Below are 14125 nucleotides of genomic sequence, written 5' to 3' on the forward strand. Positions count from 1 at the left end.
ATGTGTTTCCTCCTCTTCCTCTCATACCCAAGGTGTTGAGAATAATAAGACAGAGAAGAGTGAGAACAATCCTCATTGTTCCAGATTGGCCACGAAGGACTTGGTATCCGGATCTACAGGTATTGCTCACAGAAGATCCGTGGCCTCTTCCTCTAAGACCAGGCCTGCTGCAGCAGGGGCCCTGTCTGTTCCAAGACTTACCGCGGCTGCGTTTGACGGCATGGCGGTTGAACGCCGGATCCTAGCGGAAAAAGGTATTCCGGATGAGGTCATTCCTACGCTAATAAAGGCTAGGAAGGACGTGACATCAAAACATTATCACCGAATATGGAGAAAATATGTTTCTTGGTGTGAGGCCAGGAATGCTCCTACGGAGGAATTCCATCTGGGTCGTCTCCTTCACTTTCTGCAAACGAGTGAATTTGGGCCTAAAATTAGGCTTCATAAAAGTTCAGATTTCGGCCTTATCTATTTTCTTTCAAAAGGAATTGACCTCTCTACCTGAAGTACAGACTTTTGTGAAGGGAGTACTGCATATTCAGCCTCCTTTTGTACCTCCGGTGGCGCCTTGGGACCTTAACGTGGTGTGAAGTTTCCTGAAGTCACATTGGTTTGAGCCACTCAAAACGGTGGAGTTAAAATCTCTCACTTGGAAGGTGGTCATGTTGCTAGCCTTGGCTTCAGCTAGGCGAGTCTCGGAATTGGCGGCTTTATCACATAAAAGCCCCTATCTGGTTTTTCATGTGGATAGGGCAGAATTGCGGACTCGGCCTCAATTCCTACCTAAAGTGGTTTCATCCTTTCATATGAATCAACCTATTGTGCCTGTGGCTACGCGTGACTTGGAGGATTCAGAGTCCCTGGAGGTGGTCAGGGCTTTGAAAATGTACGTGGCCAGAACGGCTAGAGTCAGAAAAACAGAAGCACTATTTGTCCTGTATGCAGCCAACAAGGTTGGCGCTCCTGCTTCAAAGCAGACTATTGCTCGCTGGATCTGTAACACGATTCAGCAGGCGCATTCTACGGCAGGATTGCCGTTACCAAAATCGGTTAGGGCCCATTCCACTAGGAAGGTGGGCTCTTCTTGGGCGGCTGCCCGAGGGGTCTCGGCACTACAGCTGTGCCGAGCTGCTACTTGGTCGGGGTCAAACACCTTTGCAAAGTTCTATAAGTTTGATACCCTGGCTGAGTAGGACCTCCTGTTTGCTCAATCGGTGCTGCAGAGTTATCCGCACTCTCCCGCCCGTTTGGGAGCTTTGGTATAATCCCCATGGTCCTTACGGAGTCCCCAGCATCCTCTAGGACGTAAGAGAAAATAAGATTTTAAACCTACCGGTAAATCTTTTTCTCGTAGTCCGTAGAGGATGCTGGGCGCCCGTCCCATGTGCGGACTACTTCTGCATGACTTGTATATAGTTATTGCTTAAATAAGGGTTATGTTATAGTTTCATAGGTTTTGGACCGAAACTATGTTTTTCATACTGTTAACTGGGTAGTTTAACACAAGTTATACGGTGTGATTAGTGTGGCTGGTATGAATCTTACCCTTGGATTAACTAAAATCCTTTCCTCGTACTGTCAGTCTCCTCTGGGCACAGTTTCTCTAACTGAGGTCTGGAGGAGGGGCATAGAGGGAGGAACCAGTGCACACCCAGAGTCCAAGTCTTTCTTAAAGTGCCCATGTCTCCTGCGGACTGCGGAGCCCGTCTATCCCCATGGACCTTACGGAGTCCCCAGCATCCTCTACGGACTATGAGAAAAAGATTTACCGGTAGGTTTAAAATCTTATTATATAGATATAGATAGATAGATAGATATAGATATATATAGATAACCAATATAAAGGGGCACTCACCAGAGATTTGCATTGAATTTTAATGCATACTTATTAGAATAATGTTTCAAACAGATAATTCATTTGTTCTTCAATATATATATATATATATATATATATATATATATATATATATATATATATATATATATATATATATATATATATTAGATAAGGGAAAAATCAAATAGATATGAAGTCAGATGGATGAAACGCGTTGGCAATACCTCAATTGACCCTCCATTTTTAAGATAAGCAACTTTCTCTTTCTTATTTAAGTTTTAGGCTTTTAGTGACTTTTTATTGCCTAAAATCTTTTTGTCTATCTCTGCAGTTTTTACAATATCTCATGCTTGTAATTTTTATTTCTCTATCGTCCTAGTGGATGCTGGGGTTCCTGAAAGGACCATGGGGAATAGCGGCTCCGCAGGAGACAGGGCACAAAAAGTAAAGCTTTAGGATCAGGTGGTGTGCACTGGCTCCTCCCCCTATGACCCTCCTCCAAGCCTCAGTTAGATTTTTGTGCCCGGCCGAGAAGGGTGCAATCTAGGTGGCTCTCCTGAGCTGCTTAGAATAAAAGTTTAGTTAGGTTTTTTTATTTTCAGTGAGTCCTGCTGGCAACAGGCTCACTGCATCGTGGGACTAAGGGGAGAAGAAACGGACTCACCTGAGTGCAGAGTGGATCGGGTTTCTTAGGCTACTGGACACTAGCTCCAGAGGGACGATCACAGGTTCAGCCTGGATGGGTCACCGGAGCCGCGCCGCCGTCCCCCTTACAGAGCCAGAAGAGACGAAGAGGTCCGGTGAAATCGGCGGCAGAAGACATCCTGTCTTCAGACTAAGGTAGCGCACAGCACCGCAGCTGTGCGCCATTGCTCTCAGCACACTTCACACTCCGGTCACTGAGGGTGCAGGGCGCTGGGGGGGGAGCGCCCTGAGACGCAATATAACGGAATACCTTAGGTGGCAAAACAGAATACATCACATATAGTTCCTGGGCTATATGGATGTATTTTAATCCCCTGCCATTTTACACAGAAAAGCGGGAGATAGGCTCCGCCCCTTCACGACGTCCTTATCTCCTCAGCACACAAGCGCCATTTTCCCTCACAGCTCCGCTGGAAGGACGGCTCCCTGACTCTCCCCTGCAGTCCTGCTTCAGAATCAGGGTAAAAAAGAGAAGGGGGGGCATTTTTGGCAGCAAATAACGATAATAACAGCAGCTATAAGGGAATAACACTTATATAAGGTTATCCCTGTATATATATATATATAGCGCTGGGTGTGTGCTGGCAGACTCTCCCTCTGTCTCTCCAAAGGGCTAAGTGGGGTCCTGTCCTCTATCAGAGCATTCCCGGTGTGTGTGCTGTGTGTCGGTACGCGTGTGTCGACATGTATGAGGAGGAAAATTATGTGGAGGCGGAGCAGTTGCCTGTGTTGGTGATGTCACCCCCTAGGGAGTCGACACCTGACTGGATGATTGTATTTAAACAATTAAGTGATAATGTCAGCAATTTGCAGAAAACTGTTGACGACATGAGACAGCCGGCAAATCAATTAGTGCCTGTCCAGGCGTCTCAGACACCGTCAGGGGCGCTAAAACGCCCGTTACCTCAGTGGGTCGACACAGACCCTGACACAGATACTGAGTCTAGTGTCGACGGTGACGAGACAAACGTAATGTCCAGTAGGGCCACACGTTACATGATCACGGCAATGAAAGAGGCATTGAACCTTTCTGACACTACAAGTACCACAAAGAAGGGTATTATGTGGGGAGAGAAAAAACTACCAATATTTTTTCCTGAGTCAGAGGAAATAAATGAGGTGTGTGAAAAAGCGTGGGTTTCCCCCGATAAAAAACAGCTAATTTCTAAAAAATTATTAGCATTATATCCTTTCCCGCCAGAGGTTAGGGCGCGTTGGGAAACACCCCCTAGGGTAGATAAGGCGCTCACACGTTTATCAAAACAAGTAGCGTTACCGTCTCCTGATACGGCTACCCTCAAAGAACCAGCTGATAGAAGGCTGGAAAATATCCTAAAAAGTATATACACACATACTGGTGTTATACTGCGACCAGCAATCGCCTCAGCCTGGATGTGCAGTGCTGGAGTCGCATGGTCGGATTCCCTGACCGAGAATATTGATACCCTGGATAGGGACAATATTTTGTTAACTATAGAACATTTAAAGGATGCACTACTATATATGCGTGATGCACAGAGGGATATTTGCACCCTGGCATCAAGAATAAGTGCTATGTCCATCTCTGCCAGAAGAGCGTTATGGACGCGACAGTGGTCAGGGGATGCGGATTCCAAACGGCACATGGAAGTATTGCCGTATAAAGGGGAGGAGTTATTTGGGGCTGGTCTATCGGACCTGGTGGCCACGGCAACGGCTGGAAAATCCACCTTTTTACCCCAGGTCACTCCACATCAGCAGAAAAAGACACCGTCTTTTCAAACTCAGTCCTTTCGTTCCCATAAGTACAAGCGAGCAAAAGGCCACTCCTTTCTGCCCCGGGGCAGAGGAAGAGGAAAAAGACTGCACCATGCAGCCGCTTCACAGGAGCAGAAGCCCTCCCCTGCTTCTGCCAAGTCTTCAGCATGACGCTGGGGCTTTACAAGCAGACTCAGATATGGTGGGGGCCCGTCTCAAGAATTTCAACGCGCAGTGGGCTCACTCGCAAGTGGATCCCTGGATTCTACAGGTAGTATCGCAGGGGTACAAACTGGAATTCGAGGCGTTTCCCCCTCGTCGTTTCCTGAAGTCTGCTTTACCAAAGTCTCCCTCCGACAGGGAGGCAGTTTTGGCAGCCATTCACAGGCTGTATTCCCAGCAGGTGATAATCAAGGTACCCCTCCTGCAACAAGGAAAGGGGTATTATTCCACGCTGTTTGTGGTACCGAAGCCGGACGGCTCGGTGAGACCAATTTTAAATCTGAAATCCTTGAACACTTACATAAAAAGGTTCAAATTCAAGATGGAGTCACTCAGAGCAGTGATAGCAAACCTGGAAGAAGGGGACTATATGGTGTCTCTGGACATCAAGGATGCTTATCTCCACGTCCCGATATACCCTTCTCACCAAGGGTACCTCAGGTTTGTAGTACAAAACTGTCATTATCAGTTTCAGACGCTGCCGTTTGGATTGTCCACGGCACCTCGGGTCTTTACCAAGGTAATGGCCGAAATGATGATTCTTCTAAGAAGAAAAGACATTTTAATTATCCCTTACTTGGACGATCTCCTGATAAGGGCAAGATCCAGGGAACAGTTAGAAGTCGGAGTAGCACTATCTCAGGTAGTGTTACGTCAGCACGGGTGGATTCTAAATATTCCAAAATCGCAGCTGATTCCAACGACACGTCTACTGTTCCTAGGAATGATTCTGGACACAGTCCAGAAGAAGGTGTTTCTCCCGGAGGAGAAGGCCAGGGAGTTATCCGAGCTAGTCAGGAACCTCCTAAAACCAGGACAGGTCTCAGTGCATCAGTGCACGAGGGTCCTGGGGAAAATGGTGGCTTCTTACGAAGCGATTCCATTCGGAAGATTCCATGCAAGAACATTTCAGTGGGATCTACTGGACAAATGGTCCGGATCGCATCTGCAGATGCATCAGCGGATAACCCTGTCGACAAGGACAAGGGTGTCTCTCCTGTGGTGGCTGCAGAGTGCTCATCTACTAGAGGGCCGCAGATTTGGCATTCAGGATTGGATCCTGGTAACCACGGATGCCAGCCTGAGAGGCTGGGGAGCAGTCACACAGGGAAGGAATTTCCAGGGCCTGTGGTCAAGTCTGGAAACGTCTCTTCATATAAACATTCTGGAACTAAGGGCCATTTACAATGCCCTAAGTCAAGCAAAACCTCTGCTTCAGGGTCAGGCGGTGTTGATCCAATCGGACAACATCACGTCAGTCGCCCACGTAAACAGACAGGGCGGCACGAGAAGCAGGAGGGCAATGGCAGAAGCTGCAAGGATTCTTCGCTGGGCGGAAAATCATGTGATAGCACTGTCAGCAGTATTCATTCCGGGAGTGGACAACTGGGAAGCAGACTTCCTCAGCAGACACGACCTTCACCCGGGAGAGTGGGGACTTCACCCAGAAGTCTTCCACCTGATTGTAAACCGTTGGGAAAAACCAAAGGTGGACATGATGGCGTCCCGCCTCAACAAAAAACTGGACAGATATTGCGCCAGGTCAAGGGACCCTCAGGCAATAGCAGTGGACGCTCTGGTAACGCCGTGGGTGTACCAGTCAGTGTATGTGTTCCCTCCTCTGCCTCTCATACCAAAAGTACTGAGAATCATAAGAAGGAGAGGAGTAAGAACTATACTCGTGGTTCCGGATTGGCCAAGACGGACTTGGTACCCGGAACTTCAAGAGATGCTCACGGACGAACCGTGGCCTCTACCTCTAAGAAAGGACCTGCTACTGCAGGAGCCTTGTCTGTTCCAAGACTTACCGCGGCTGCGTTTGACGGCATGGCGGTTGAACGCCGGATCCTGAGGGAAAAAGGCATTCCAGAAGAAGTCATCCCTACTCTGGTCAAAGCCAGGAAGGACGTAACCGCAAAACATTATCACCGCATTTGGCGTAAATATGTTGCGTGGTGTGAGGCCAAGAAGGCCCCTACAGAGGAATTTCAACTGGGTCGTTTCCTTCATTTCCTGCAAACAGGACTGTCTATGGGCCTAAAATTAGGGTCCATTAAGGTTCAAATTTCGGCCCTGTCGATTTTCTTCCAGAAAGAACTGGCTTCGGTACCTGAAGTTCAGACATTTGTAAAAGGGGTCCTGCACATACAGCCTCCTTTTGTGCCTCCAGTGGCACCTTGGGATCTCAATGTGGTGTTGAGTTTTCTAAAGTCACATTGGTTTGAACCACTTTCCACTGTGGACTTAAAATATCTCACATGGAAGGTGTCGATGCTGTTAGCCTTGGCTTCAGCCAGGCGTGCGTCAGAATTGGCGGCTTTATCATATAAAAGCCCTTACTTAATTTTTCATTCTGACAGGGCGGAATTGAGGACTCGTCCTCAATTTCTACCTAAGGTGGTTTCTGCATTTCACATGAACCAACCTATTGTGGTACCTGCGGCTACCAGGGACTTAGAGGACTCTAAGTTGCTTGACGTTGTCAGGGCCTTGAAAATATATGTTTCCAGGACGGCTGGAGTCAGAAAATCTGACTCGCTGTTTATCCTGTATGCACCCAACAAGCTGGGTGCTCCTGCTTCTAAGCAGACGATTGCTCGTTGGATTTGTAGTACAATTCAGCTTGCACATTCTGTGGCAGGATTGCCACAGCCAAAATCAGTAAAAGCCCATTCCACAAGGAAAGTGGGCTCATCTCGAGAGGGGTCTCGGCTTTACAACTTTGCCGAGCAGCTACTTGGTCAGGGGCAAACACGTTTGCTAAATTCTACAAATTTGATACCCTGGCTGAGGAGGACCTGGAGTTCTCTCATTCGGTGCTGCAGAGTCATCCGCACTCTCCCGCCCGTTTGGGAGCTTTGGTATAATCCCCATGGTCCTTTCAGGAACCCCAGCATCCACTAGGACGATAGAGAAAATAAGAATTTACTTACCGATAATTCTATTTCTCGGAGTCCGTAGTGGATGCTGGGCGCCCATCCCAAGTGCGGATTATCTGCAATACTTGTACATAGTTACAAAAATCGGGTTATTATTGTTGTGAGCCATCTTTTCAGAGGCTCCGCTGTTATCATACTGTTAACTGGGTTCAGATCACAGGTTGTACAGTGTGATTGGTGTGGCTGGTATGAGTCTTACCCGGGATTCAAAATCCTTCCTTATTGTGTACGCTCGTCCGGGCACAGTATCCTAACTGAGGCTTGGAGGAGGGTCATAGGGGGAGGAGCCAGTGCACACCACCTGATCCTAAAGCTTTACTTTTTGTGCCCTGTCTCCTGCGGAGCCGCTATTCCCCATGGTCCTTTCAGGAACCCCAGCATCCACTACGGACTCCGAGAAATAGAATTATCGGTAAGTAAATTCTTATTTTATTTTTTATTATTTTTTTAGCCCACCATTTTTCATACTATTTTTTTGTATAAATAAATGTATTATAATTTTTTATAAACACGTATCCTGCTATATTCTTCATATCTATTTGATTTTTACTAGACACTGTTAGTCGCTAATACCCCTATCCCTTTTCTCGCCTTTAAAATATAAGGCAGCTTATCCCTGTCTAATTTCTTAGGGGTCAGCTGACACCTTACATTTTTAAAGGGGTGTCTACAATTTAGTATTTTACAACTTTGATATTTTACTCTATCCACATACACCTGTGGCGCCATACTCCCACTAATCTATCTATCTATATATATCTATATATCTATACTATAGTGCAAGTGTGCTTTAATGATGACTGGTATCAACTCAAGTGCAGCGCGCAGACAGTGATGTTCCGCTCATAAAGATATGTACAACGCTGCATACAGATGAAGTCACAATTGTACGCATCAACGCAGAAGCAATTCTGGCACACTTGCATTCAACTCTGCCAGTCCCTGAATGTCTTAGATTTGCTATTTATTCATATTGTTTTATAGTATATTGTATGATTGGCTTGCTCTGCTAGCATCAAAGCGCTTACTGTTCTTTTTATTGTAAATGGCAGGTGACAATATGCATAATGGCCAGCAGGTGGCAGTATATTGCAATCTGTTTATTTCTCAAACTAGAAATGGTTGACCGTTACTTGAACAGTGCACAGTAAATGTTCTTTCATCTGAGGCGTTTCTTGGGGGGGGGGGGGGGGTAGGGTTGGGGGGGAAAAACAGTTTTTATTAAAAAAAAGTTTTGTTTTTTGTTTTTGTTTTTTTTAAACCTTTTTCTATGTTTAAAGCAAGCTTCTTTTTTTAATGTTTTAATGCAGGCATGTCCAAACTGCGGCCCTCCAGCTGTTGTGAAACTACATATCCCAGCATGCCCTAACACAGTTTTGCTGTCAGCAAATGCTAAAGATGTGTCAGGGCATGCTGGGATGTGTAGTTTCTCAACAGCTGGAGGGCCGCAGTTTGGACATGCCTGTTTTAATGAAAAAACAAAAACATGTATTAGAAACCTTGATCATCTACGTTTTTAATGCTTTGTAACATTACTAATGTTATTAGGCTTTGGTTTGACTTATTTTTCATCTTTCAAAAAAGCCGTCGTTCACAGATATATTTCGTCGGCCCTGCAGCATAGCCGATGGCCAATATATTTACCAATACATTGGTGCATCACTGTGTGTGTACGGGCGGTCAACAGACTGCCCTTACACATGCTGCACCAGCTGGCGGTGATTGACAGCTGAACTGGGTGGGTGCATTTAAATGCCTGCCCAGTACGTGATGTCATTCCCGACGGATCGGGCAGTGTGTATGCTCAACACACTGCCCAGTCCGTCCATAGATATATATGCAGATCAATTGATCTGCAGGTACATCTGCTAGTGTGTACCCAGCATAAGACTATCTTCTACAACATATTCTCTACAACTGCGCCTAGCCCTCTGTTTCAGCCACCCTGATACTTATATCGGTGTCATGTCCATTTATGCAGAAATGTTTATATACCTTGTACTTGTCCTATATTGTCTTGCACTGTAATTCACTGTTCTTATTTTGTTCATTTGTTTATGTACTTCGTTAGGCCCTGTGGAACCCTTGTGGCGCCATATAAATAACGGATAATACATACAAAGTACACTCAGAGATAGATGAAATTGAAAATAAGAAAAACAAGTTAATGTTGAGCATTGGCCATACTTACTATAATTAAATAAATCTGAATAGTAATACAAAACTGATAATGCAAAAGTGCTTTTCTGAGAAACACCCAAAAGAAGGAGGCGTTGAGCATCGGCACTGGGCATGCCACTGGCATTAAACATTTTGAATAAACACTAGTATTTTAGTGTAACAGGGTTTTTTTTTGGGGGGGGGGGGTTTAGAAGTGGTGGCGCCATACCAGTAGTCATGGCATAATATAAAAGTGTTTTTTATTTTGTTTTTTAAACCAAACATTTGCATTAACGCTGTTTTTATTAAAGGGACGGTCACTTGCAAGGCATGGTTTTGCTTTGTAATTGTGTGCCCTTTTAAAAAAACATCCGAGATCAGCCGGCAACACACACCGCCGGCAATCTTGTACTGAGTTACTGCCCGCCGCTTGTTTAAACCAGCCGACCCAGCTTTAGTGTGCTTGATACATCTCCTCTTGTTTACATTTTACATATTGTTGTTACTGCTGACCTCAAAGCTGCTTCTGTTGAAAAGTAACTAATGGTTAATAGTTTGCAATGCTATGTCCGGATGAGCCAAGGTGCCGAGATCCAGGTGTATTCAATGGGAAACAGGCTGGCGAAAATTGTTGTGTATTTTTATTTTTGAGGGCCAGGAGAGTGGAGTTTGGGTGTCATCAGTAGTAATGTTGAACCACAGGGTAGGTGGGATACCGGCAGTCAAGTGATGACATCAGAATCCCGGCGCAAGAACACTGACCGGTGACATCCCTAATGTGGTTAGAGGGTGTGGTTAGACGTAATATCTAACCCCAGATTCATAGCCTTAGCCTCCACCCCAGCAGGTAAGGGACAGGGTAGGGGTAAAATAATTAACCCTGTCGCCATTTTTATTGTTGGGATGCCGTTGTCTGTCATGTGACCACCGGGATTGTGTATCACACCCAGGTAGGTTTGTTTTGTGCCACTGTGAATGGTTCTGGACTCTTAGAACTTCTGTGGGACTTGCACATTTCCCATTGCCTCATTGCTGGTTGTGGACATTTAGGTAAAGTGTAAGTAGACTGGTAAATGGATTGTGGCAGTTGGGTATTGTAGTGATCAGTCCTAGAATGAGCATGACCATGTGTATATGAAAATGCTGACTCCTGGAATTATTACATTCTGCTGTACTTCTAGGTGCGAGCTTATTTTGGAATTCTCCATGTCCTGAGGAAGAGGAGTCTCTGAGCAAACAGGATGAGTCTGAGCTTTGTAATGAACTGAGCGCAGCTGTGAACAACGAACAAGATACAAGTCGCACCAGTATCGCTTCCTCCTTAAAAGCTGTGGACATTTACAGCTTTGCAGAAAGCAGTCAGCTGACAGACTGCGGTAGCCTCTCTCCACCGGTGCCTCTGCCGTGAGTAACCTCTTTCCGACCTCCATTGTATGTGCAATTCTAAGATGCTGGAAAGCCATAATTTCACTAGAAATTCAAATGTATGTGTATATATCTATGTAACCTAATTAAATCTGGGAGGGCGCTCCTATGTAGATATTATGTGTTTGATAAATATACAATATAAGTGCAATGGAGCAAGTTTCACTGCAGTGATCCTTGTTCCATTGCGCTTATATTGTATATTTATCACAAACATAATATATCTTCATAGGAGCGCCCTCTCAGGTTTACTTAAGGTATTTGTGTCAGGGGTATTTGGGGCCTTGGTAACAGAAGACATACTGAGATGTGCTGCTCACATTTCAGGATAGGTGGAAGTGCAGGATAAGGGTAACTAATATAAGGTGTATATAATAATTTTATACATGTGTGTGTGTGTGTGTATATGTGTGTATGTGTGTGTGTGTGTAATAAATATATATATATATATGTGTATATATATATATATATATATATATATATATATATATATATATATATATGTGTGTGTGTATATATATATATATATATATATATATATATATATATATATATGTATGTGTGTGTGTATATATATATATATATATATATATATATATATATATATATATATATATATATATATATATATATATATATAATATTTTGGATCTTGGAGTGTTGAAATGGGATTGAATTCCCTTTTCTTGCAAATGTAACACTTTACTCCATATCTCCCCTTTTTTTTTTTTTTTTTAAGGTGACGTGAATGAGAATTAATTCCTCCTATTGGCTCTAAAGTGAGTCCATCAAACCCACAGTTCACCCAAAGAGATCAAAATTACAGTTGAAATTTTTTTTATTTTTTTTTTATTGTAGTTCAGTTTCATTCTAAAAACAAAAAAACACATTTAAAAACTTTTTTACATACACTATATATAATATACTGTGTGTGTGTGTAAATTCAGAGTATTATACATACGTGTGTATTCATTAAGCATATTAAATACATATGCGTGCACACACAAAGCTTTTTTTTTTTTTCCTCCACAACTTAATTATTCGAACCGGGCAGCAAGGTGTTATCTCTATTAATCAAACCATTTTTGTTTGTATGAAACTTTGTCAAACTCCACTTATTATTTCCTTTGTTACTTTAGAGAAATGGCTAATTAGGTTTATCGGCCACAAGGTTTTTTGTCTTTTTATAATATTTTTATTTTTTAAAGATGGATGTGAAATCCAAGGCTTATGTTTTTAGGTGGAAACTTTTTTTTTTTTTTTTTTCGTTGTGCCTAACTATCACAAAATTGAGTTCTCATGTACAATACAATCCAAGTCCACCACCGTTTTGTTTACAGGAACTTCTACTTGATGATTTCCCCCTCGGCTCCAGATAAAGAGCATGTGTTATATATTTTATTTATGAAAACCTATGAGAGCTATAATTTAACTTGTGATCCTATGCTGAAAACTCATAAGATACAGCTACAGGTTTTGTTGTTCGTTTTATTTATTTTTTTCCTACCGTATCTTGTATGGGACATTTTTACTACTTTTCACGGAATGGCCTTGCCACATACTTTGTTAAATGTATTGATTTAAGTTTATAGTTGGACTTTGCTGTTTAAAAACATATCTCTCATAAATGTTCCCTGTTATAGTGCTTGGTCTTTCAGATTCTCCTTTGAAAGACCAATTTTAATAAAACTATATTTATAAAAAAGAAAGCAAAAAATTGCCAATTTTTTTTTAGTTTTTTATATATATATATATATATATATATATATATATATATATATATATATATATTCTAATCAATTTTGTATTTGTTCAAATTAAATAAGTGCACAAGTAAGTGTTTTACCTTCAGTGCAAAATATTCGAAGTTGTCTGTAAATCCTTTAATTAGGAGACATTTTATCAAATGAGCCAAAAGTTCTTATTGGGCACATTTGGGGCAATACGGATGGTGTAGTGGTTAGCATTACTGCCTCACAGCACTGAGGTCATGGGGTCGATTCCCTCCATGGCTCTAACTGTGCGGAGTTTGTACAGGTTGAGTATCCCATATCCAAATATTTCGAAATACGGAATATTCCGAAATATGGACTTTTCTCTGACGTCCTAGTGGATGCTGGGGACTCCGTAAGGACCATGGGGAAAAGCGGCTCCGCAGGAGACTGGGCACAGCTAAGAAAGATTTAGGACTACCTGGTGTGCACTGGCTCCTCCCACTATGACCCTCCTCCAGACCTCAGTTAGAATCCTGTGCCCGGCTGAGCTGGATGCACACTAGGGGCTCTCCTGAGCTCCTAGAGAGAAAGTATATTTTAGGTTTTTTATTTTACAGTGAGATCTGCTGGCAACAGACTCACTGCAGCGAGGGACTAAGGGGAGAAGAAGCGAACCTACCTAACTGGTGGTAGCTTGGGCTTCTTAGGCTACTGGACACCATTAGCTCCAGAGGGATCGACCGCATGGAACCGGCCATTGGTGTTCGGTCCCGGAGCCGCGCCGCCGGCCCCCTTACAGAGCCTGAAGAAAGAAGAATCCGGAAAATCGGCGGCAGAAGACATCAGTCTTCACCAAGGTAGCGCACAGCACTGCAGCTGTGCGCCATTGCTCCTCATACACACTTCACACTACGGTCACTGAGGGTGCAGGGCGCTGGGGGGGGGGGCGCCCTGAGAAGCAATAAATACACCTTGGCTGGCAAATATATCACAATATATAGCCCCAGAGGCTCTATATATTGATAAATACCCCTGCCAGAATCCATAAAAAAGCGGGAGAAAAGTCCGCCAAAAAAGGGGCGGAGCTATCTCCCTCAGCACACTGGCGCCATTTCTCCCTCACAGCTCCGCTGGAAGGAAGCTCCCTGGCTCTCCCCTGCAGTCTACACTACAGAAAAGGGTAAAAAAGAGAGGGGGGGGCACTAAATTTAGGCATTTATTATACATATAGCGGCTATAAGGGGATATAATTTAGTTAATCCCTGATTTATATAGCGCTCTGGTGTGTGCTGGCATACTCTCTCTCTATCTCCCCAAAGGGCTTTGTGGGGTCCTGTCTTCTGTCAGAGCATTCCCTGTGTGTGTGCGGTGTGTCGGTACGGCGG

General features: G+C 43.9%; 1 protein-coding gene across 1 annotated transcript in view; it reads left to right on the forward strand.

The window, feature by feature from the left end:
* The window catches only part of STIL (STIL centriolar assembly protein), a 121238-nt gene that overhangs the window by 87590 nt on the left and 19523 nt on the right, over positions 1-14125 (forward strand). Inside the window, exon 14 of the mRNA XM_063939594.1 lies at positions 10782-11004. Within this exon, the coding sequence (XP_063795664.1) occupies positions 10782-11004 (223 nt within the window). The remainder of the gene's footprint in view (positions 1-10781; positions 11005-14125) is intronic.

Source organism: Pseudophryne corroboree, chromosome 9, assembly GCF_028390025.1.
Source record: "Pseudophryne corroboree isolate aPseCor3 chromosome 9, aPseCor3.hap2, whole genome shotgun sequence".
In the NCBI taxonomy this organism is placed as follows: domain Eukaryota; kingdom Metazoa; phylum Chordata; class Amphibia; order Anura; family Myobatrachidae; genus Pseudophryne; species Pseudophryne corroboree.